This window comes from Pyrgilauda ruficollis, unplaced genomic scaffold (assembly GCF_017590135.1).
Source record: "Pyrgilauda ruficollis isolate IOZ18807 unplaced genomic scaffold, ASM1759013v1 scaffold2, whole genome shotgun sequence".
Taxonomy (NCBI): Eukaryota; Metazoa; Chordata; class Aves; order Passeriformes; family Passeridae; genus Pyrgilauda; species Pyrgilauda ruficollis.
Window position 1 is genome coordinate 339,896 of NW_024519206.1, and position 25,171 is coordinate 365,066.

The 25,171-nt window shown below is 39.3% G+C and overlaps 1 protein-coding gene across 1 annotated transcript; it reads right to left on the reverse strand.

Moving 5' to 3' along the window:
* Positions 1-5,328: 5,328 nt before the first annotated feature.
* Positions 5,329-13,544, reverse strand: SRI (sorcin). The gene is made up of 8 exons (XM_041466469.1): positions 13,361-13,544; positions 12,592-12,675; positions 9,431-9,500; positions 8,720-8,763; positions 7,551-7,698; positions 7,283-7,396; positions 6,775-6,833; positions 5,329-6,098 (listed from the first exon to the last, which is right to left on the reverse strand). The coding sequence occupies exons 1-8, from the start codon at positions 13,406-13,408 to the stop codon at positions 6,072-6,074; spliced, it is 594 nt and encodes a 197-aa protein (XP_041322403.1). The 5' UTR covers positions 13,409-13,544; the 3' UTR covers positions 5,329-6,071.
* Between the last annotated feature and the right edge of the window lie 11,627 nt (positions 13,545-25,171).

Consider the following 25,171-nt stretch of genomic DNA (forward strand, 5'->3'; position numbering starts at 1 on the left):
AAAGTCCTGCCCATGGCAGGGGGGTTGGAATGAGATGATCTTTATGGTCCCTTCCAACCCAGACCATTTAATGATTCTGTGATCTTTTGCTTGTGCTATAATCAGGTGATAATGCCTCATGTCTCGTGGATTTTGCACTGGTTTTGCTTGGGAATGAGTTAATTTTCTTCACGGTAGCTGGTATGAGGCTGTGGTTTGGATTTGTGCTGAAAAGACTGTTGATAATGCAGGGAATTTTTTAGTTATTGCTGAGCAGTGCTTGCAATGAGCCAAGGCCTTTTCTGCTCTTCACATGCCCCACCAGCAACTGGGCTTGGGGCGCACAAGGAGTTGGGAGGGGACACAGCCAGGACAGCAGACCCAAGGGATGTCCTAAACCATATGATGCCATGCTCAGCAACAATGCAGGGGGAAGCCTGGCAGTGAAGAACTGCAGCTCAGGGACTGGCTGAGCACTGGTCTGTTGATGGTGAACAATTGTTTTCACTTGCATCACTTGTCTTTTTTGCGCTTTATTTCTCTCTCTGTTAATTCCCTTTCCATTATTTTTTAAAAAATTATTGCTACAGTTATTTAATTTTAATTATTTAACTCTTCTTATGTCAACCCATGAGTTTTCTCACTTTTACCTTGCCAATTCTCTTGCCATCCCACTGGGGGCAGGGACTGAGCAAGCAGCTGTTCTGGGGCTTAATTACTTTGTGGTTAAACCAGAATACTACTGGAAAACCACTTGGTGACTCAGCCATCCTGTGTCTCTCTCACCTTCTAGCATTTTTGAAGGCTAAGCCTCTTAAATCACCAAGTCTGTGAACCTTAACAGTTCAGCAGTTTCCCGTTTCTCTTACTCCAAGTCTGAAAATCATGTGTTTCTTTTTCTAAATTGAGTTTCAGTGTCATGGGATAACCACAGTATGATGTTATTTGCCTCATTTTTAAAGAGCTTGAGCATTTCAGTCTCCACTGAATACCAAGAATGGATGAGCTGATGACCCACTATTTGCATAGCTTCCAAATCTCATGTATCAGCAATAGGGGATTTGACTTGGATCACATTTGACATGCTCAGTTGGTCGGACCTCGGTGTTAATAATGCCAGGGTCACGGGTTCAATCACCCTATGGGCCATTCACTTAAGAGTTGGACTTGATTATCCTTGTGGGTCCCTTCCCCAGAATATTCTGTGATTCCTAAAGACAAAATTGAATAAACTGAAAAATATGTGCAGGTTGTGATCCCATTACTGGACAGTGGAGTGAGGTTTCTGTGTGTACATATTATCCTAATCAGGTAAGATAAAATGAAACAGTGAAACTAATTATGTAAACAGAGCTGCAATACAGGCAGGACTCTCTTAAGTGTAATTTTGTCATAAACAGGAAAGGAAGTAATAGTTTCTATCATCTATGCTAAAAATATCCTCTGACAAGAGTAGTTTCTAAGTCAGCTTATGAAAACCATTTCTGGTGTCTCAAGTATGGATGCTGATGTAAACTGCAGCTTTGGAAACAGCATCTTGTGCACATGGTATCTTGTCATTCCACAACAGTTTTCTGCAAGTATTTAGAGAAAAGCACTACAACAGTCAACATTCCTATGTTATCTCAGCCAAGTAAGAAAAACAAGCCGTAAAAATAAGTTCAGAACACAGATATTGCTCACACTTGAGATAATGTACCTGGCTTCAATATTGGCTCACCTAGCCAGGTCTGGCAGTTCTAGCTCTTTAAAATCTAGTCTATACCAGTTTCAAAATCACTTCATCTAAACCAGCTTTAAACTGTTTAAAAATCTGTGCTACTTAACATGGGCCATAATTGCCATGTAACTCAGAATGAGATGAGGAAAAATTGGGAAAATAAGCACAGAGCAGTTAAAAAGAAACATGTTATCTAAGGGAGAAGTAAAGGTGTTAACAATAAGAAGTAAAGGTGTCTAGCAATTTTTAATTTTTAATGCTAGAGCATAAAATGTCAAAGCAACAAACTTTTATTTTTTCTGTTTCTGTATTCCTTTGAATAAAAAAATAAAGCTTTTGTTTTAAAAAAAATCAACATGAGGCCTTAAGACCTTATATATTCTAACTTTAGCATGGAGAGTCTATTTTTACAACCATGTTAGAAACTCTGTATATAGGCCTGACTGACCTTGTAAGTGGAGTGGTGCGAGCAGCTAATCATGCAATATTGTAAGGCTCTGTAGAAAAGCAAATGCTGATTTAGTTTGATTATCGGTACAAGAACTCCTGCTCACTGCCTGTGTAGACTCTGCATACTTTACGCTTGGAAATACAGTCCAGAATATACTCAAACTGTGAATATATAACCTGATTTTTCTTTCCTTAAGGATAAAAATATATTACAATAGGTAATATTTTATATAGAACACAATACTTATTTTTATTGTTGCATAAATGCAAAATATTTTTTTCAGAATAGCAAAGCATTACAGAATTTTTAATCTGCTGGAGAAAACACTGTATGACCAGTTCTTTCAGCAAAGCTTTTGGGGTGGTATATACCAACTGACTCTGCCAGCTTCATTTTGTGCTGATGTTTAACTTGGGCATTGCTGTAAAAAAAAAGAAAAAAAAAAAAAGCTATTTTTTCACTCATACTAGCCATTATTGAAAGAGGCAAGGAGAATCATGTTTCACCACTGTGGCTGGGCTAGTATTGGAAAAAACAATGATTTGCATCATATCATTGTATTTGCTAGTTAAAATTCCTTAAAAATCATACATGATGTAATAAAAGCGCAAGATTTTGACAAACATCAAAATGAAGCACTGCAGTTTACAACTTTATAGCTTTGAGTGTGATATTTTTGTCATAAACATTACAGGCATTGGGCTGTTGAATGAATCTGGCTTTCATGTAGCCAAACAAAACATTGCTTTTTATAAAATCAAATTGTTGTAATATGGGGTTCTAAATTCCTGCTCACTTTTAATAATAACAGCGTCACAGTACCCACTTCTACAAGAGTATTTAATACAAATGCCTGTGGTTTTCAATGTTACTAACATATTGTAACATCAGTAAAGTGACTTTGAATGACAAAGACTGTTGCGTGTATTTTGTTCTTCTGATTTGCTGTATTTAGCACTCTCTGTTTTATAGACCTCTATAAAATAAAGATGTTGCATGCATGGGAAAAGGTTAATAGAATATAGATGTTATTTTTCAAATTCCAAGGTTGAAAATTATCCAGTGAGCTTCTCAAATCTTTGTCATAGGGGCCTACTGTTCTCAAAGCAAAGTTAAAATTACTATTCCTTAGTTTGCATGTTTGAGGGCAACCTAGGAAAAATAACTATTTGAATCTATGCCCAGTGAGGCAAAGCTCAAGAGCAATCACCCCACTTGGTGTCACGTGAGTATCCTTCCCAGTATGTGGGAAAGACAAACCATCAATTCTGAAAATAACTGTTTCTCTAAAGCAAGTAACTGGCATATTCAATCTGTCCACTGAATCTACTCTTAATGGGGAAGCAATTTTTGCAAAGGTTTCAGGTGGCTTTTTTTAGCTATGACAGCAAACTCTGTACTAACTCCTTAATATCTGTATGTATTAGCTTAGTTTCTCTCTAAAGATTATTATCTCATCAGTCCCTGTGAATACACTGGATTTTTTAAATGTTGATGTGAAACAAAAAGCTATTTTTTTCTTGAGGAAGCCAGAATTTTCTCCTGGCTTTGGAACCAGAATTTTCTCCTGGCTTTCCAGTTTTCTCTGATTTATGTTTACGAGACTACTGAAAACCGTATTGGTTCACACTGTTTTCTTGCAGCATTTCACAGCCCAGTAACTGGTTGGTGCCAAAATACCGATTCAGCCTGGGGACATAAACTGAGCAAGACTTGAGTTTTGGATCCTTGGGTCTTGAGCGCTTTGGCCCACTTGAGTCAGCTGTCCTCACTGAATTCTTACCCAGCCTCTTGCCCACACGCAGCTTACTCCCTGTGACTGCAGAGTGAGAAACTGAGAAGAGCCGGATGCTGTGCAAGCACTGCCCAGCAACAGCTGAAACACTGCTGAGATACTGCTGCTGCTTAGTTGCAAATCTGAACCTTTGGGCTGCTATAAAGAAAATTAATTCTATCCCAGCAAAGCCACTACAAGACCAGAAACACAACTAAGAAGAAGTAAAGATGTGTGGGAAATAAACATTTTCGTAAAGATCTCTTACTATTCTTAGGGTAAAATTAAGTGCAAGAATGACTGTTTATATACAAAATACTCAAATCCCTACAGGAAGAACAGCCTTTTTTCACACTCTTACTAACCTCCTCAGTTGTCAAAGGTTTGAACTGCAGCAAAACTGATATTGGCTGCTACACTCAGACAAACCTTTGTGGATTTTGGTCTTTCCATTAGAAATACTTCCAGTAGTATTCCATGTTTCCCAACTTTATGTGCAATAGGACAATGTACTATCAGAATGTGAATGTATAATGCTGTCTATGCCTTTGAAATTCATTATGAGGGTAGAAGGAGAACTAGCTTCTGTAATGAAACTACAAGCAATACCCAAAGGATTCTAAATTTAAGCAGTAAGTACAAGTTGCTTCTTTAGGGAAGATGAGCCTGATTTGAATTTACAGCCCAGAAACTGAAGTGCTGGATTTAATAGACACCTCCACAAAGCAGGGTACAATACAGTATCTTTGAGCGAGATGCCTGCTCTGAGGATCTCTTGTTTGTCCAATGATTTACATTTGTATGTGTCTATATGTATGCACATACGTGTAGTTTTGCTTTTACTCCTTAATGCAAAGGCTCCTCCCCAAAACTGCCCTAAACTACTTATTTAAGAAATATACTTATTTTAACATTGTTCTGGCATTGTATTCACAAGCAGCAAAACAACATATATCACTCCTCCGTGATAGGCAGAAGTGACCAAAATTAACAAACGTTTCATTAACTTATTTTATTGGAAAAAAGTTTGTACTACCTCTGTACAGTTGTGCTGTTCCCTCTTTCCATACAATGTCCATCTTCCCCTCAAAAATCCCTACAACAAAAGCAACAAGAAAACCCTCACCAAACAAAAATCCCATTTTTTCCCCCTGAAAAGCCTCGCCTGTCTGTACCTGCTTTCATTGGTAACGACTGCTGTGATCTGAACGAGTAACCTAGCAAAAATTTTTTCCAAGTGGGTTTTGGCCCTTGTGTGCTAACTGGCATCTTGAGGCATGAAGGCCACTTGCCAGGGGTCAAAGGGGAGGAGATAGAAACATTCATTTACATGTAACTGAAGTCTGTCTGTCTGCCCGTGAAGGGAGAGTTGATGCACAAACTGACACAGCACAGCTCTTGTACGTTTAAAAGTGTTTTATGCAGTGACACAAACAAAGCAAGAATCTTACAAGAACAAAACCCCCGTTACCAGGGCACAAGGCTAGAAGAGTTTTCTGCTATGTTTTGTTGCATCCCTGCTTAGAAGAAGTTCTAGCAGGTAGTCTTACACTCAGTGCATGGTGTCACAGGCTTCCTCTTCAAAAGAGCTGACAAAGAAAGTAACCAAAACTTACTGATGTTTTAACAGACCAGTGCAAAATGACCATTCCAAAATCCCTTTTAGTTTGTACATGTGTCTTAGGCTGTCAAAGACAAGAAAATATGTATCCTCTTAAGTCATACGTGTTACTGTTTAAGTCAGAAAAAGGTAAGTTGCACTCCAGAAATTGATTTGAGTGAATCATGGGAAAAAAAGTAGACACATGACTGAAAATCTTACCATTTGCATGATCTGAGTTATACATAGTGAATTGCAAGTTTATGAAAATAAAAGCAGCTTTAATAATCACAGATTGGAAGTTAAAGACAACAGTACATGAGTAATTCATATTCATTATCAAGACTAAAAAATGTGTGAAAAGGGATGCCTTCATAAAATACGCAATTTCCAATGTTGAGATACACAATAATTGGAGAACCCGGCAAAGCAAAACACATACTGGAATGTTAAATCATGATCATCCACAGCTTGCCTCCTTTTGATTAAGATGCTCATAAAACTGGAATGTTAAATCATGATCATCCACGGCTTGCTTCCTTTTGATTTAGATGCTCATAACACACTGTATGAACTGAAAAGAGAATAAGCACCTATCAGATGTATGACAGAGAACGGGTTTTTACTTTTTCTCCTACAATACTCATTGTCACTACACTTTTCTGTAAAGAAATTCAGCCCATGTATGTAAAGCTTTAAAATACATGTGAAAATAAGCAAATAGTTAATTAAATCAAAGCATCTCCTTAATGATACCAACAACAACAAAAATAAAAACTAGCACACATGGTCCTCCCCCATCCCGCTCCAAAAAAACCCCCAAACCCAGGATGACTCGAATCTAGTGTTCTCTTTTTGCTGCACAGATGTGGCTAGGAAGCCAAGACCCAGAAGCCTGACTGAGTGTGATTCGTCCACCAGACCTCCATCAACCCTTCCCAGGAAAAATGCCTACCAAGCTTTAAAACAGAAAATAAAAAACAAAAAGTTACAGAAAGTGATGCTAGCAAGTGATGTAGCTTCTTTGATTTTCTTGAACCACACTGGTTAGTTCAGAAAAAGGTACACAACATTTTCTAGAACTCTGTAAAATACACGAAACCTTTTTGATACTCACTCAACATGCCCTAGAACTTCCGGGTTCTCATTGTATGCGTAGGGAAGGCACAAACTGAAATAATTTCTGATTGTCTTAAGTTTTTCTTTGGTTTTACCCTGGAATTTTAATAGATTCCTTAAAATTTACTTACATCATCATAGTGGAAGTTCACAAAACCCTGCTGAGTTGTATCTCGTCTTCTAAAGCATTCTGCAAAAAATCATTAAGAAAACAGAAACCAGGTAAGAAGAATTACAAATAAACAATTTTTTAAAGTTTATAGTACTTTCCTAAAATTTCCCAAGTCATATGAAGGAGAACATGATGAAGAATACTGCAAGTCATTCCAAGACCTTATTTCCCATTCTAAATTTTTGTGTTTATCATATACAACCCTTTATATTCTGTTGATAAACAAAGTTTCCCAATTTTGGTAACGTTACTCTTCCAGTCTCTGGAGTAAACCCTGCATTAGTACAAAGTCCTTTTTTTTTTTATGGGAATAAAAAAAAATCCAGATCTATAATTGTTTGTAGACTATTGATAGAAATCTCTTTTGTAGTATGCCAAAGCTGAACTTGAGATAAGTGAACAAAAAGGTTTTATGAAATAAAAATATATTATAAGGATGACAGTAACAAGGCTATAATCCAGCATACCAGTGAGAGCTCGGAGTTTCACACAGCAGGCAATGTAATCATCAAATGCAATCTTTCCTTGAGTGCTGTATCGCTTTGTGATTGCAGTCACAGCCTGTGGGCTCAGTCTAAATCCTATTTGAAAATAAAAAGTCTTATTTTGAAAAGCCAGGTAAGTTAACAGAATCCAACATGTTTTCATTGGAAATATCATGGATTAGTTACTGCAGGATGATAACTGGGAAATGGTGTAAGTCGGTGTCAGAAGCAAGAACATTTCACAACTTACCCATAGTCATCAAGGCTTTCTCCAGTTCCTGACGATCCACTGTGCCACTTCCATCACTGTCAAAACTTACGAAGTGTTGCTTCCAGCCATTGACCACAGCCCAGAGTTCTTTAAACTCATTAAATCCCAGTGTGCCAGACATATCCCTCTGATTTCAAAGCTAAGAAAAACATTTCTTAACTAAACAAAACCACCAACAAAAAGTGACAAACAAAAAACAAGCAAAAAAAAAGGACATCTCTCTGTAGTTAAAAACTCTTACTTGAAGGCCAATATTGACACAATTTTACTATTATTAATTTCTCTCTCTCTGCTAACTAAAGCATCCCCCAGCACAGATGGAGGTAATACTATCGAAAACCTAAGGTCAGAGAACCTGCTCTCCACACTTCTTCCCAGTGAAACCTGCTAAACCCATTTGCTCCTTGTGAATTCTACTTTAGTTGACACACTTCTCTTTAACCTGCTGCTACATAATTGTAACCAATTAAATACATAGCTGAAATAAAAATAGATGCCAAAGAACAAACTGTTATAATATTAGTTCTCTTGTATTCTAAGTGGTTTGTTCATGATGAGCTAAGAGCCCTTCCAGTTTAATTTCTGCTTTTTTCTTTTTAAGCAGCAAAACTTTTAATTTAAGTTTTGGCTAACAAACCTCCAAAGATTCCAACCTTACACAGTATCTAAGTCTTCCACAGGTCCTACTGCTGAATGCCACACACCATTCCATTAGATGCTCAAAGCTAATTCATTCATGGAACAGGATTTATATTGTATTCAGGCTGTGCACTGCAAATGCTTGAAATTCATTAGGAAGGATGAGAAATTGGAAAGGTGTCCTATCTGAAAAGCACAGTAAGTGATTTGCACAATACTTTATTCTGGGCCCCCAGACTGTTCATACATTTAATGGAGAAACAGTTCCCCAGGCTTAGAGCGATACCACTTGCTATAAAATGATTGATCACCAAGAGCCTCATTTATGTATTATTTCTTCATTTGTTAAAATTAGTGAGAATGGAGTTTTGTAGCTTCCCAATCACAATGATCACAAGACTTATCAAGTAAAGACTGAATGGAAACTACAAAGCATTTCCCAAATGTTTTGGCACTCTCATCTTTGCTTACATGATGCAAAAATGTTTACATTTCATACTAAAGGATACATCCAGCATTGAGATCATAAGTCTGCAAGTCTCTAAGTTGAAAGCTGTTAAAATCAGAAAAAGGAAAAATGAATTATTTTAAGAGCGTATTCTTCAGTTTCATCTTAACATAAAATTTCAGATTTATTATAAATTTAAATTATATAAACTATTATGTAATTGGTTCTCTTGTATACAGCCATACCATATTTTTCATCCAAGTAAGACAGCAGACAATTTGGAGGCAATTCAAGTTATATTTAAAATTAACTTGCTCTTATCTTAATCCACAACAGTTTTGGGTTTCAAAGTGGTCATTTATATTCCCCCCCAAGAGACACCACTTGAGCAAGCCAGTTTCACTCACAGAAGCTGTAAACTGAACAGGAGGTATCCCAGCAGAGGAGTCCTGCCACAGATCTTGGTCAATATCAAAGCTCCAAAGTTCAAACCAAAGCAAAGCATCTTTTTAAGAACTGTCTGTCCATTACAAAACAAACCACTTCAACTCCACAGCCCAGCAGAGTGGGGAACTAAGGAGGCTGAGAAGGCAAATCCTTGGCACACAGAACTGAATATAGAGAATTTACATGTCCAAGATACGGAAAGGAAACCCATTTGCCATGCAAAGAAAAAACCCCAGCTCCGCAGAAGACACAACTACACACATTTTCTAGGGAAGAAGAATTAGTGTGCTTTAGATTTGCTTGTTTATTCAAATTATTAACTTACGTTTATATGCTCCTGCAATCCCTGACTGGGTGAGACATCTCTGTAGCTCATCAGCATCTATTTGTCCATCCTTTCGATAACAGAAGATGTATCAGCCATTAATACCCTCTCCCAGGCTGCTTATTCCCAGTACCCACTCCCCTTCCAGTGGCATTCAATTAGTTTTGCTTCTCAAGATATCCTCATAACTCACAAATATTAAAATTCCTGTTTTTTTTTAAATATTAAAGTGCTAGTAGAACAAGCAAACGTAAAAAGCAAAGAACTTTGAAAGAAAAACAAAACAAACTCAGAAAAGATACCTATCCACATGGCTTGGAAAAAGCCTGACTTCCAACAAATCCTGCTCAGGGCCAAATAGAGAAAACAACTGCCAATTCATGGAAAGCAATGAGCTGCCAGAAGTGGAGGTGGAATTGTAAGTTTTATTCATCACATCCCCAACATGAAGTTTGGTTCACACAGAGTTTAATTTAACCTCATTCAGGAATGGAACACTATGTCTGTAGAAATAAGAAAATGATGACACTTCTGCAAAGCATTAGAAGATGAAAAACCAAGTCAAGGGAGGTTTAAATTGGCTATCAGGAAAAGGTTTTTTGCCCAGAGAGTGGCTGAGCACTGGAATGGGCTTCCCAGTGAAGTGATCGCAGCACCAAGCCTGACAGAGTTCAAGAAGTATTTGGACAACACATTGGTCACTTGGTTTGACTATTGGGGTGTCTAGCAGGGCCAGGACTTGGACTCAATGATCTTTGTGGGTCCCTTCCAACTCAGCATATTCTATCATTCTGTTTGCTACAGCATTTTCCTTCTGTTTTTAAACCCACTTTTGAAAACTCTTTTTTTCAAGAATAGAGATATGCCACTGAATGATATGGTGGGAACAGCACAGCCTGATAACTTTGAGAAATTAACTATCATTGTTTATAAGACAAATAGTAGTTCTATGTTAAATGATATTTGACAGGATCTGGAAAAAAAGGCAACAATGTTTTGAGTCTATGTAAAGTTACTGGCAGATAAACTCAAATTTGCTTCCAATCTACTCCATCAGTCTAATTATACAGATGTATTTAATACTTTATATTTGAAGAGATTTGAAATAGCCATTAAGTAACTAATCTCTTCAAAGACCTTGTACCTTCTGAAATAAAGATAGGAACTGCATAACTTTAAAACAGAGGAAGATAGAAAAGCATAACTCTAATCAAGATTAACATTACCAAAAATACGCTTGCCTTTTTTGGTTTTTTTTTTAGCAGAACATAAGCAGGTTAAACTAGACAATGCATATGGGCTTTGCAAACAGGCTAAAAAATAAATTATTATTTCCTACAAAGACAGACTCAATTGAATAAAGATTTGAAACCATACTTTTGACTTTCTTCTGTAAACAAAGCAAACTAATTCATTAAGTCAAAGACAAGATCCCTGTTGTAAACTACTTCAAAGAAAGCTCAAAGAAAACACTGAATATTATATAGCACAAAAACAAAAGCAGCAAACCATTACCAAAACATACTAATTCTACAGTAAGTACAGATGGATAACTGAGATGTGGCTTTTTACAGAGTTGCATGGGTGGCCATAAAAGCAACTGATAATTTATCTGTTACATGTCTCCTTACAGGGTTTGTACTTCTAAACAGCCACTAATACCAGAAACAGACACCTCAGATTCCAAGGATAACTTAAAAAGCTACCGAGTTCATTTCAGCAAGGAATGATTGCTACAAATAGAAAGTATTTCAGAGTATTAACTTAAGTATTCTGAAGTGCTAACTTGATCACACCCATCAACCCATTGGTTCCCCACCTTCCAGTATCCATGCCTCACTTGAGAAAGCTGGGCATGGTCTATGTTTTGCTGAGATCCAGCTCCTGCCACCTCTTCTCCACAGTGATGGATCCTGTTTGCTGCTCCCTCCCTTTCTCTTTACAATAGGAGCTTGTTCACTTGTCCAGCATCAGTTACTGGCTCTACTGCTGACTCCTGGCACACATCCAGGAGGCACCTGCACGCAGACACATCTCAGCTGGCAGACAAATTGTCAGCACGTTCAGCAGAACTCAGCTCTGGGCTCCACCTTCTCAGAAAGGCCTCACTACACAGAGGTCATTCCAGTGTGCTCCTTTACTACAAAAACACACAGTCTAAATATTTTCATAAGCAGTTAGAAGGAAGTAAGATATAGACTGCAAGATGCATTATTAATTCAAAAGAGTAACGCAGAGAACAAAATTAATCCAAGTTATGGTGGGAATCTGAACATCAGCTAAATTGCTGAATTTAAATTTTCATATCGTGGTTGCATCTACCTGAGGACAGCAGATCCAAGAGCAGAGTTTTAGATTTATTGCACACCCTACAAGTGTGCAATAAATGGCTATAATATGGCAAACAAACACAGAACTTCCGCTCAATAAACCTAACTTAATTGCTCCTAAACTCTGGAGTACAGTTCAAAAAGCACTTATTTCTAGTAACATGTGTGGTAATACAAAACCAATATATGCCACAAAGTTACAGGAAAGAAATTAAAAATGCAGTGCAGAATGACAAGGAAGGAAAAAAAATGTTGTGAAAGCCTTTCCTGTAGAAGAATAATCACTCTATGTTACCAGTAAACCCAGAAGTTGGCACAAGCCATGACTGCTTTTCCATTTGTGAGTCTATTAAGATCGTGTAATGACCTCTTTCCTGTTAGCATTTCCTGCTCTTAGCCAGGCCATCTCCACAGCCCACACTTTCCACTGTTTCTCTTTTCTTTCTCCTAAACCTGGCAGCATTCACCAGCCCAGAGCTGAGTCACAATTCAGTTACAAAACTTCATGCATCTATATATTCCCTGCATATACCTATACAGGAAATAGGGGCATACATGTCTATGTTTGTGTATGTATGTATTTACACAAACAATATAGAAACTAACAGCATTATTCAAATTGTATAGTTCCTGTATGTATACAGCTATAACATAGACCAATACAGCTATACACAGCAAATAGGCTAAGTAAAACAATTATGGATTTTTTTTTAACTAGAAACACCAGTTTTTCTCACTGCAAATAGTAGGCATTTCTTCTTCCAAAGGTAGAGAGTATTCCCCAGGAAGAAAAAAGAAATCCAAGAAGTAAATAACATTTTATAAGTTTACCTGCCCTCCTACTGCAGCAAAATAACCATATAAAGGATCCTGAGCTTGTCCAGGGAATGCTGGTCCTCCTGGAGCTCCTCCATACTTTGGAAACAAAAAAGAAAATTAATTTTAAATCAGTGATTCAGTGAAGGATCTGTACTTATCAACTTACATTTTTATGTACACACCATGCCTTAAAAAAAAAAAAAAAAAAACAACAAAAAAAAACCCCAACCAACCAAAATCAAAACTCCTCATGAAAAAAAATCCCCCAAACCAACTCTCAATTTCAGTACTGATATACAAATATATTGTAATGTAAGCAGATCAGTGTAAAACCTTGCACTGGAGCAATCGACTGATATAGATACAGCCTGGTCTATCTCACCAAGGTTTCATTTTATTCTACTCTTAGCAGAAAACGGCGTGCTATAGAAATACTAAGGCACTGCAAAATTTTTTTTCCACTTAAGAAAAGTTGAGCAAAACAGATGTCTAGGGAAAATACATGGAAGAACATGCATTAAGTGTGAAAACCCTTAAATAAAACTGAATCTTAAGTGAAAATTCTGGAATGACACACTCAGCACTGACTTTCTCCCCGGCAGCAGCTGCGGGAAAGGCGCCTCCTCCCTCCCTTCTCCCGCCGGCGCAGCCCCGAGCTGGCGCCTGCGGCCCCTCCCGGTGGGAGCGGCGGCGGGAGGCCGGGCAGACCCCGCTGACCCGGCTCCCGCCGCTCCCCCCGGGCCGGCCACATCCCCCCGCGGGCCCCGGCCCCGCTCCTCACCCCGCCCTGGTAGAACCCGCCGGGTGCCGGCTGCCCGGGATACGCCATCTTCGCCTGGCACCGGCTCCGGCGGTCCGGCTGCGTCCGGGAGCAACCACCCGGATACTGAGGGAGGGCGGCGACTTCCAGCCCCGGCCCCGCCCGGGGCTCGCGTCCCGACGCTGCCGCCCGGGCGGGGCAAGCGGCGACCTTCCGTCACCAGGGCAGCGGGCGGTGCCGGGCGGTGCCGTCGGGAGGTGAGGGACCGCCCCGTCCGGTCTCCTCCCCTCCGCGTTCCGCCTCCGGCAGGGTGGTAGAGACCCGTGGCCCCGCGGCGGCATTTCCCGGCGCAGCAGGGCGGGGCGCGGCGCTGCCCGGGGCCCGCCCGTACGGCGGGGCGGGACGGGACGTGGGCCTGTCAGCGGGGTGCGGGCGGGAGCGCTGCCGGCGCTGGGATCGGCGCGGGGCTGCCGGCCAAGGGCTGCGGGATCAGATCGCAGGCGGCTCCCGGCCAGCAGCGGGAGGCAGCGCCCGTGGACGGAGCCGCTCCGCTGAGGAGGAGGAGGCTGCGCCCCGGAGCCAGAGGCCGCGGGAAGCGGAGGTGGAGCCAGCCCCTGGCCCATCCCGGGACTGCCGCTCCTGGGAAGACGGTGTTCTGTGGCGGCTGTGACCCGCTGAGGTTGCAGGAAAGCTCCCGAAATGTTCACCGGTGTATCGGTTGAGTTGATACCTGATTATTTCAGAACCACCGATGTAGCATCCCATGAACACCGACTCGTTTATCAAAAGACTGCAAGGCTCATAGACGCAGCAGTTCGAGTATCTGTATGGTGTATCCCAAAACGCATCCTGTTCTCTGTTCGTACCGTTGCTTTTTCTTCAGAATCGGACCACCCGTCCCTGCTCCCAAAGACAGAGAACAGGCTGCATAATTCCTTTTGAATTACGTAGGTCCAAATTCTGCAGTAGGCGCTGGTCCGTGTCCCACTGGAGCGAGGGGCCGCTCCGCGTTTGGGGATTCTCTGGGAGAGCTTTGATGCAGCAGCCTGCTCCCGGCTGGCGGCGCTCCCCGGCACGGCCCGTGGTTTGCTGCCGCTGACCACCAGCACCCCAGGGAGCGGCATCAGCCGGGACGGCCACCGCTTGGTCTGGGCTGGCCTTGCGACTTCGCAAAGCGTGGAGCTCCCTCCCTCTCCTGGTGAGAGCTATTTAATTCAGACGCAAGACGATGAGAAATCTGTTGCTGGAGTCTGTGTGACTGAAACAAATCTCCTAATAGAGGCCTCAGGGCAAATGATCTGCTGTCAGAAATCTGGAAGCATAACATTTTATTTTTCTGTTTATTGATATAATTTATGAAGAACATTATAAATTTGAGTGGGACCTTAATTAACTAAAGTATGTTAATATATAGTAAACTTTCCATTTAAAGTTCCATTTAAAGCAAACTTTTCATTTAAAGTGTGTCATCTTTCTCAGCTTCTAAGTCATCCAGTAAACAGAACTTTCAGACATTATCTACATGGAATATATTTTATTATTTCAGCACTAATTGCACCTTGTAGCTGCTAACAATTGCCGATGACATGAAAACAAAACTGGTGTTCTGTGTAATTTAATAACCAATAGAGTTGCCAAATGAGACAAATAATTATTTCATACCTTCATCACACAGAATAGCATATATGAAGCTATGAAACAGCTGAGAAACAAAGTAATGACCCTGTACAGTTTCTTGGCTTAAGCAATACCTATCTCACAAGGGTATTTAACTGTGTTGATATCAAGCTTTGTGGGGGTCAAATAGTTGTTTTGACTAGACTTAATCACGTGCAGTGCAGGTTATTGCAGGCTCTGTGTGAACTTTGTTAGAGTACATATATTAATGTCTGGGCAAAAAGCCCTCCTAATTAAAATAGGACCTAGGAACAGTGACAAAAATATTAAAGGCTGAGAAGATTGAAAATAAGTGGTAAAGAAGGTAAGTGATAAGATTTGAAGAGTTATACATTGATAAAATGTCAAATAGTATATATGTATTGCCAGTAACTTAATAGCAATGAATTTTTGATTGCTTCAGTGAGAAAAAAACAGATATGATTTATACCAGTTGGTAGATAAAGACACTAAGCTGTACAGCTGCAGCTGTATAGAAAAGGAAGATGTGTTTCATAATTTTTTTTTTCTGTACTTTAACTCAGTGTAAATATCTGGACATCTTCCATTTTCAGTACTTCTGCTGGGACTTGTGGCACTCAGCAAATCATAGAGTTTAGGCTGGAAAAGATCTCTTAGAACATTGAGACCACCTGTTAACCCAGCACTGCCAGGCCCACCACTAAACCATGTCCCTCAGTCCCACATCTACAGGTCTTTTAATATCCCCAGGGATGGTGATTCAGCCACTTCCTTGGGCAGCCTGTTCCAAAGCTCAACAATGCTTTCAATAAAGACATTTCTCCAAATATCCAAAAACCTCCCCTGGCACAACTTGGGTCCATTTCCTCTTTTGTTGCTTGCAAGGATAGGCTGACCCCTACCCTCACTACAACATTTTTTCAGGCAGTTGTAGAGAGTTACACTGTCCCCTTTCAGCCTCCTCCAGGCTAATCACCCCAGGTCCCTCAGCTTCTCTTCATCAGACTTGTGTTCCAGTTCCTTGTCCTTCATCAACTTTGTTGCCTTTCTCTGTTCTTGCCCCACCACCTCAGTGTCCTTCTTGCAGTGAGGGGCCTAAATGCACTGCGCTCAGTAGTTAACATTTGCAAGATTATTTATGTTTAAACATACATGAGCAAAAGAGCTTGGAGACACATGTAACCAAGGGATGTATTTTAAATGGATTGTTGGGTAGGCATTTTGTTTGCACTGGTGCATTTGCTTATTCCTTATCTGAGAAAAATGAAGGCTGTAAAGGAAGGCTGTTTGAGGAGATTAATGAGTATACATCGGCCTTCTGAAGGGCTACTGAGCTGTGGTAACCTTTTAAGTTTCCATAAATTCATCATATTACAACACACCAGTAAGAAATTTGATCTCTGTGGAATAAATAGTTTCTGATTTTGCAGATCTCAAAGAGTGTGTCATCCCTCTAGTGGGAAAATTGAAGTCAAGCAACACAGGATGCTAGTACTATTGCCTTAAATTTTTTTGTTTTTTTTGAGATAATTCACTGTTTTTCTAAGAAAAGGCCTAGGTAAAATAACTTTGTTTAGAACGGGAAAATTATGTGCACAGTTTTCATTCCGTAGCTTTTCCTGGCTTCTTTGTAGTAGGATTTTAAGAAAGAATTCAGAATGGAGCTACAGTAATAGTATTACTGCCTTAAACTCTGGTCACAAGTCACATTTATTATGTGTGCCATGCTTCCTCACAGTGAGCTAAGGCTAGCATAAACCCACAACAAGTCACAGACTTTCTGTTTGCCCATCTGCTCTACTTCTGTTCCTTCTAAGTCTGGGTACATTTAACCCTGACATGAGCTCACACATGATGTGGGAATTTGGTCACCCTGAACTGAAAGCCTTGAGCTGGATTGTGCTGCCAGTTACATTCCCATCTGGTGTAGTGGCTAGGAGCTTGGTACTGGTGTGCTAAGGTGTCATGCTTTCCTGACAACTGCAATAGAGCTAGGGAGGAGAAAGGGAATTAAAGTGTAAAGTTCAGTTTTCTTGAGGTGTTGACTTAGCACAGCTGAGGGGATAAAAATTTCAGAATAAGTATACTGCATAAGGAAGGCCAAGAAATAATCTCCTCACCCTTTTAATTGCAATACTTGACAAGAGGCATAATTTTAAACAGTGGAAGAATACTTATAATGCAGACCAGATGTCTTTAATACAATGCCTGACTTGGTGCCCAAAGGAATGGTACTTCTGTGTTCTGCTACTTTTTTTTGTCTTTGATGCCACCCTTTCACTTTTTACTTACTGCACATTACTTATGCTCAGTTCTGTAGCCAAGTATTTTGTACAGGATTTCCTTTAATAACCAAGTTTTATGCTGGATTCATCATATAATGTACTTGAAAGGATAGGGGGCAAGGGGAAGTTATTTCTGTTGTTTTATAGATACAGAGAATATGGAGAACAAAATTTTCTATAGATTTTAGTAATCCAGTTTGAGCTACCTCAGTTTTTCTGCTTTATCTGTCTACCAGACTTTTCCCTCTCAGCTGCTACGTCTTTAATAGATGGTTCAGAGGTGACCAACTCCTTTATTCCATACTCATTCCCTTCTTTGTTTCGCTTGTGTTCAGAGTTGTGGAAATTGTTCATCACTCCCTGGGCATCAGTAAGAGTATCACTGAAGGTCTAAAACAAGATAACCTTAATTGTGGATGGTACAGCTAGTGAGGTTTTGATATTGAGATTTTTTGAGGTTAACACTCAGCTTTTATTCAATGCTGTGCAATGACACAACCTACCACATCCATTTAATTATAAATACAACAGTTTGTGCATTCCCCAGGCATGAGTTCTTTACAGAACAAAAGCTGAAATGCACTTTTTCAGTAATGACATTAATTTCTTAGATCTGGTATGTTGCAGTCAGATGGCTCCCAAGATGGTCTTTAACTAAAGATATAATTACAATATAAAGATATCTGATGATAACAGTGATACGTGCCTGTGACTTGAAAAAGACTTTTACAATGCTGCTTGCTTTGCATATCACTTCTCAACTGATCTTTATTCCTTTACCATCCACATACCTTATTTCAAAACCTTCAATACCAAGAGTTTGGATAATTTAAAACAGATTGATGACAACCAAAGCAAGCCATGCAAGCTCTTTTAGTTATTTTTGTTGAATAACATGGGGTCAGGATTCAGGTCTCTGTTTTTGCTGGACAGAAGCCAGAATATGAAAATGAACTCTGTATAAAGGATTGAAGCACAGAACAAGTTGAGCAATAAAGCATCTGATTCTTTCTGTACAACACTTTTTGCAATCCTATGTGTCAGCACATATGTTTTCATATAAATCAGAATATTTATTATGCTACTTCACCTTCTGAAAGGCTATGATTCTGCTGTACCAGCTGGATGGTAAGCAAAGGCTTGTAAAACTCCCAGGTGCAGATGGAAAGGAATTGCTGTGAAACCTTATTCTTCCGAAGCAGCGCCATGGGTAGCCAGCTACGAAAGGGATATTCCTGGCGATTTAGGCATTATGCTCTGCAGCACCACCACTGGTGATTCGTGAGAAATGAGCTCCTAGCTGGCTAGTTCAGCGGTGCTTCAGGGGCAGTACTTCTGGGCACAAAACCAGCATACAGAGCATAGAAATGATGCTTCAGGTGTCTGACTTCTATGATTGTCACCCATGAGGTGCCAGATGTCCATTAGGGCTCTCATTCTTAGCTCCAAAATTTGTTGAGAATCTAGGCAGATAGCGTTTATTCTCTACATAGTCTAGTGCTTAAACTGAGTTGACCCCAGTGCAGTACTACCAGAATTCATTTCCATTTGCTGATCTGTAATTTCCATAATCATAGAGACTGGCCAAATTCTGGGGAAATGTCTTGGGCTGGTTTCCATATGACTCATGTAGTATAAGGGACATGGAAATAAACAACTCCTGGAAAATAAAGTTTAGGTTTTATTTACTTGTTTTTAAGTGCCCCACTACGACCTATGGTGCAATGGAGTTTTTAGCATTTGGGGGAATCCCAAGTTTCAGCATACTGGAAGTGAAAGGTGTGTCGCACTCTGTGGAGAAAAGTCACTTTCCTAATCATGATGTCTCCTCTCGGTGCTTGTTTTGGTTAATACTTCTGTTGAAGCATGGGATGTGTGTTCAAAATGCCTCAAATATTGCAACACATATCCCCAAGTGGCCAACATGAGATATATTTTCAATTCCTGTCAGTCATACTTGAGTACACTCTGAAAGCAATACCACAAAACTTCTTGAACATGAAACTTCTTGCTCCACCTCTGGCTTTTGCAAATATTTTTTCCTCACCTGTATAGTCTGTGGCTATTTTCTTTGTTCCTTGTATAGCTTCTTTGCTCCTTTTGTTCAGTTTCTTTAAACCTATTATCTCAGTTGGTAGAGCATGTGCTAATAATGCCAGGGTCATGAATTCAATCCCTGTATGGGCCATTCACTTAAGAGTTGGAATTGATGGTCCTTGTGGGTCCCTTTCAACTCAGAGTGTTCTGTGATCTGTGAGCTTTATGAGTTGCCAAAAAGGAGTCAGCCTATTGCTGTCCCAAGAAGAGCCCACTAGATGTCACACTGCTACTTCTAATTCAGGCTCATCAGCTCTTGCTTCTTGGCTATCTAACCTATACCTGTTTTTCACAATATCCAAATATAAGTTCTACCATAGGCAGAAACAGAACTCACCTAGACAGGCCTCTGGTACCAGCTGCGGGAGCAGCTCCTTGGGTCCCAGCACTCCTCTCTAGTAGGGGCCATAATATTCCTGAGCCTAAAGAAATTATTTGTGCCAAAAGTCCCTTTTAAAATATCTAAGAGTGGTTTAGGAGTTTATATATAGGTTTTTCTATTGGAAAAAATTTAACACATATTCATGCATGTATGTTTGAGAATCCATTCTGAAGATTGTGGATAATATTAAAATGTTTGTATATCAGAGTTCTAAATAACTAGATTGGTTGAGAAGTGTAATTTCTAAAATTAGCCACAAATCTGCCACTGAAAGTATTCCAGTTTGCCATATTTTATGTGAACTACATCAGAGAGAACATTTCTTCTCCCTTTGTTAAGTGTAACAATCTTTTTGTTCACCTAGAAGGTGTCAGTATGATGTACAAATAAGGTCATAATTAGTAAAGTCAGAAATCACTTGCCAGGTATGCATAATAATATTTAATTCAGAACATGGCATCATGGCTATTAGGAGAGCTGATGATGTTCTGTTTGTTCTTACTTCATGTTTGCAGGATGTACAGGTTTTTTTTGTTGTTGTTGTCATATTGATGCTTCTTTCTTGCTCAGTCCTTTTGCAGCTGGATCATTTCATACATTGTTAATATTACATTATAGCTGATCATTCCTTATTCTTGCAGTAAAATGATTTGAGTTTTCATGAAGAAAATGAAAGGTTCTACATCACCTCTAAGTAAGAACATCCACAATGTTTGTAAAATCATGCACAGGACTTACGGAAAAACAAGAGGGTAAATAGGCCAGGCAGGCTTTCAGTTGTTGTACTCTGTGCTCCAAAATGTTTAGGGCTTTCCAGTTGATACTTATTTTTATATAATTGACCTGTTCCTGGAATCTTTGCAGATGATAATAATCACTTGGTGGTTTCCATTTGTGTTGTGCATACTTAACCTGTTACAGCCAGGAATGAATTGGCCTTGAACTGCCTAAGAGCACTCCGCAAGTTAACAGAAAAGCTTTCGGATTTTATTTGAAATTGATTTAAACAAAAGTTAGAACAGTTGGTTGGTGGCAGTAAACATAAAAACAAGGTTCTGGATTTTGGAGTTGCTCTCAAATGTGGCAGCCCATTCTGTTTAAGCACAGTCATCTCCACATTCTTCTGGATTAGGGCTCTTATATAACTCTCAGGATGTTCCCATCCTTTTCCCTTTCTGCTTTCATCCACAGGTTTTGTGTCTTTGTTCATTTGTGAGATGGTTTCCATCACCTTTTGTATTGGCTAATATCTAATAATGTCTTTCTGACAGTTTAGCTTAAGCACAATATCTCCACATCTAACACTTCAAAGCATTGTCTTTGTCACAGACTTTCACAGATGTATTTCAAATACACACTTAAAAAAATTGGTCAGAACTACTGTTCTCATCATGTTTTGGCATGAAGTCTAACAAAACATTGAAGACTGGGAAAAAAGCCCTAAAAGACATGGTCTGAAAAAGCCACAAATATGCTCAGGGCACAGCCACAGTTGTTTTGACATGTGAAATGGTTTTATGATAGTTCATGACCACCATCATCTTGGACTTAAGGGGCCCCAGTTATTCATTGGTAGTGGGCACAGTGGGCACATTATACTTGCAGAGTCCTATTTTGCACAGCAATCAGACTTGTAAAGGTCTCTGCTGAAAACCTAGCTGGGATCAGAGGTCACAGGTATCTATCTTCATGCTTGTTGAAGTGGCCAGGCTTGTTTTATCTGAGCAGTAAATAAGGCTGCTTGCTCTGGAGGTTTGTGAGTGCAAGAAGAGAATGGATTAAGTGCTTTATTTTGTTTCCCTCATGGACTCTGTTAATAAAACCAGTCAGAAAGAAATTATATACAAGTGCTGCCCTTTCCTCTCTGGAACATAATATGGAGGCATGTTAAGGGGTGTCATTATCCTGGCTGAAAGATCTGGTTTTAAAAGTTGTCTTCACTGTAGATATACCTTAGGTATAAGTATTTTGCACCAAAGAGAGGTGCTTGATTTTCTTCTGCTGCAGTAGCTGAGGGTGTCAGGGGTGGTCAGATGCTTCTAGTTCTGTCTGCCTTTGAACAGTACCTCTTTACCTCCTTGTAGACAAGGCTGGTGTTTTTTTTCGTGTGAGTCTTTCCATTTATTTAATTTGTAAAATCTTTAGGTAGTACTGCTACAATTTAACTAGTTACAGCATGAATATTCAGCAGAAGTAATCTTATTTAAGCCTTTATTAAGTCCAAGGTTGGGATTTATGGCACATTCCCAGAGTACATTAGCATTGAACCTAGTTCTAGCACTGTGATCCTTTCTTAGCTTGCTCCTTCTGTTGTGTGTAACAGACTGAATGGAATTAGTCAATTTTATTGCTACATGTTTTCTAAAAACTTAACAACCCTACTTAGGAAGTCATTGCTATTGTATTTTCTGGTATTTTTACTGTTTTTCCTGGCACATCTCTGACAAAACAGTGTTTGGACTGATCATTTCTTTTTGGACTGAAATTTCTCTCCAGATAGCTAAGGGGAAAATTCTTGGCTCTTTATTTGCACATACTCTGTGCTTGTGCTAGAGTGACCTACTTAAGAAAGTCTTCACTTACTTTTTTCTCTCATAACTGTATGGAGAACAAAAGAGGAGATGAAGCAACATTATTGATTTTTCAATTGTCTGTTCTTAGAAAATCTCAGAAAAATAACCAAAAGGTATGCAGGTGTTAGCATTCATACACTCCTTCCCCTATTTAGAAGAATAAACAAGGATTTTGCAATGCAGTATAACCTTCTGCATTACACAGGCAATTAACATTTAATCTAATGCTGATGTCCCTATGCTAAACTTAGTGATTTAAACTTGACTAAAGCATCCATGCTTGACCTGCTGTTTGCAAAAGTGAATCCACCCATACTAAAAAATAATCATCTGACCAATGGGGAATTTTTTCCCCACTGGTTTTGTCTTCAAGGCACATCCAGAAGGTTTTTAATCTCATTTGTATAGTTTTAACTCTAAGCTTTTCTGTTGTCTCCTTCTTGTGTTGGGATAATGATATTTGATATTGGTGTTTTGTCTCTCAAATGGTTCTAATACTTCTCCTAACCCAAACATTTACAGCTTATTAGTCTTTATGTTCTTTTCTTTAGAAAGAGAAGTTGTAATTGAGCCATATATTTCCTAACGTGTGTTCTTTGAAAATAAGTGCACAATGCCAGATGTCAAATACCTAAACTTGGAAAGAAATGAACAAGTTTCTTCACTCTCAGCCTCTGGGTAGAATGATTTAAGTAGAATTTCACCTTTAAACCTAGCCAAAGCTGCGTAAGTACACTTGTGGTTTTATCTAAAGCTTGTGTGATACTCTGTATGCTTTTCTCACACCTGGTGCTCTGGATTGTTAAACAATCCCAGAGTTGCATATTTGTACAGATTATGTTTTTTCCTGCTGTCTCATAGAAGAGAAAAACTGTATTTTCTCACTTTTCCAGTTACTGGATTATGACATTTCATCAGTGGAATAGTGACCTGTGTACTTTTTATTGCATTCAACTCTATTTTTTTAAAATAAATAAATTAAATTACTGTAATCTGTGGATGTAAGAAATTTTTTTCACATTCTTACAACAACATTCTTACTCCAACATTTTTGGTGTTAATGGAGATTGTTCCAGAGACTTCATTGTCCCTTTTCACAGTGTGAAACAGTATGCAGCCACTGTTCTCTGCAGCAGTGGAGTTCTCGTCTCTGTGCATCTGAAAATCACAAAACCATGGTAGATCTTTGTCCTGCCCTCTTTTTTCCTACTCCTTTAGCATTTTTGGACAAGGTTCATAACCTTTTCTAGTAGGCCCTCTGTGAATGGTTTTCAGCTGGTGCTTTCCAGGCTACGTCTTCCTTGGGCTGGAAGTGTGACGAGTCTTTGTTCCTCTACAGTCGCCTTCTAGAGAGCTGGGTTCAATAGGGTTGTGGCTGAAAATGCACCATTGATTAAATCTCTTCCATCTCTTTCTGTCCTCCTTGCGGATTTCCAGGGTACTATGGTTTGCACATTTCTTCAGCAGTGATTTTATGTTTGTTGAGACTCGTTATGTGTAATGGTGGGTCTTCAACTAATTCCTGAGACACTCCCTAGGAACCTGCTTATGTGGTAGTTGTTCTACGTGTGAATTTAACAGAGTAGGTTACAAAAACTGTAAACCTGCAGGTAATACCCTTGATGTCTTCACACTGTTATTAACAAATATTTATTAGAATTTGGGATTGGTTTTGGTGAAATTATGGTAAGGTTTGAGATTATCTACATTGATGGCTAATATTTTACTTTTTTACTTGATTACGTGTAAAAAAAATTGATTTGAAATATATTGAATATTTCACTTTCATCACCATGAAATTTTAGTGTGTGTTTGAATTTCCACATACACAGTAGGAGCACTAGAATTTATATTTCTCCATATATATATATATATATATATATATATATATGTCTAAATCAAACTTTTCTTCTCTGGAGTAATAGATGTGGCTATATATAGCCACCATTCTGGACACTTCAGATAAATCTTGGAAATCATAAATTATGTTTACTGAATACTACAGTTAAAAAAAAAAATCCAGGGTATATATTGAAGTGAGGGTAATCAGCTGTCAAAATAATTTGCCAGAAGTTGTGGTGAGCTCTCTAACGTTTAAATCAAGTTCAGCAGTTCCTTCAGAATATCTTTAATGCAGCCTGTTTTAATGGATTACCTGCCAGCAATAACAAATGGTAGCTAGGATAAAACTACATGTTGTCAGGAAGCTTAAACTTTACAGCAATCTGTATTACTGTTGGAAAATTTGTAGCGGGTCTGTGAACCAAAAAATATGACAACTCCTGATAATTCAAAGAGGAATTAATTTAGGCAGTGTCTACAGCGTGTGTTCTGCAGGAAGAGAGAATAGCTAATCACAAGGTTGCCTTCTGGCTTTCTAATCTGTAAAGCTCCTCGTAATTAGAGAACTATCCTTAGCTTCAGGAAATCCAATTCCTCTCCTCGCCTCTGACTTCCTCCGTGATGTTGTATGAGTCACTGACACAGGGATCATTAAAGAAACGGGATATGTCTGTGAAGACAGTTAGTGTGAATCTAAGTGTCAGCTTCTTTGCAAAGGACAGGGAAGACAGCTTTGCCAGGAAACATGGGTGTTTGAAGAAGAGATGCTAGAAGTTATTCAGTAGTATTCAGTGATACTTGGGTATTTGGTATTGTTCCAAGTTAGGCCCTTTATCCTTCCCAGACTTCTGTAACTGGACAGAAGGCATCCCTCAGGTAAGATTGGGTACCCTAAGTTCTTGGTTTACTTATCTCAACAATGCTTGGCAGGCTTGCCAGTAAGAACAGACTGGAGTTTCTGAAGTGTGACTTGAGGTTTAACCTTTAGACCAATGCAATTAAAGATGGGATTTGG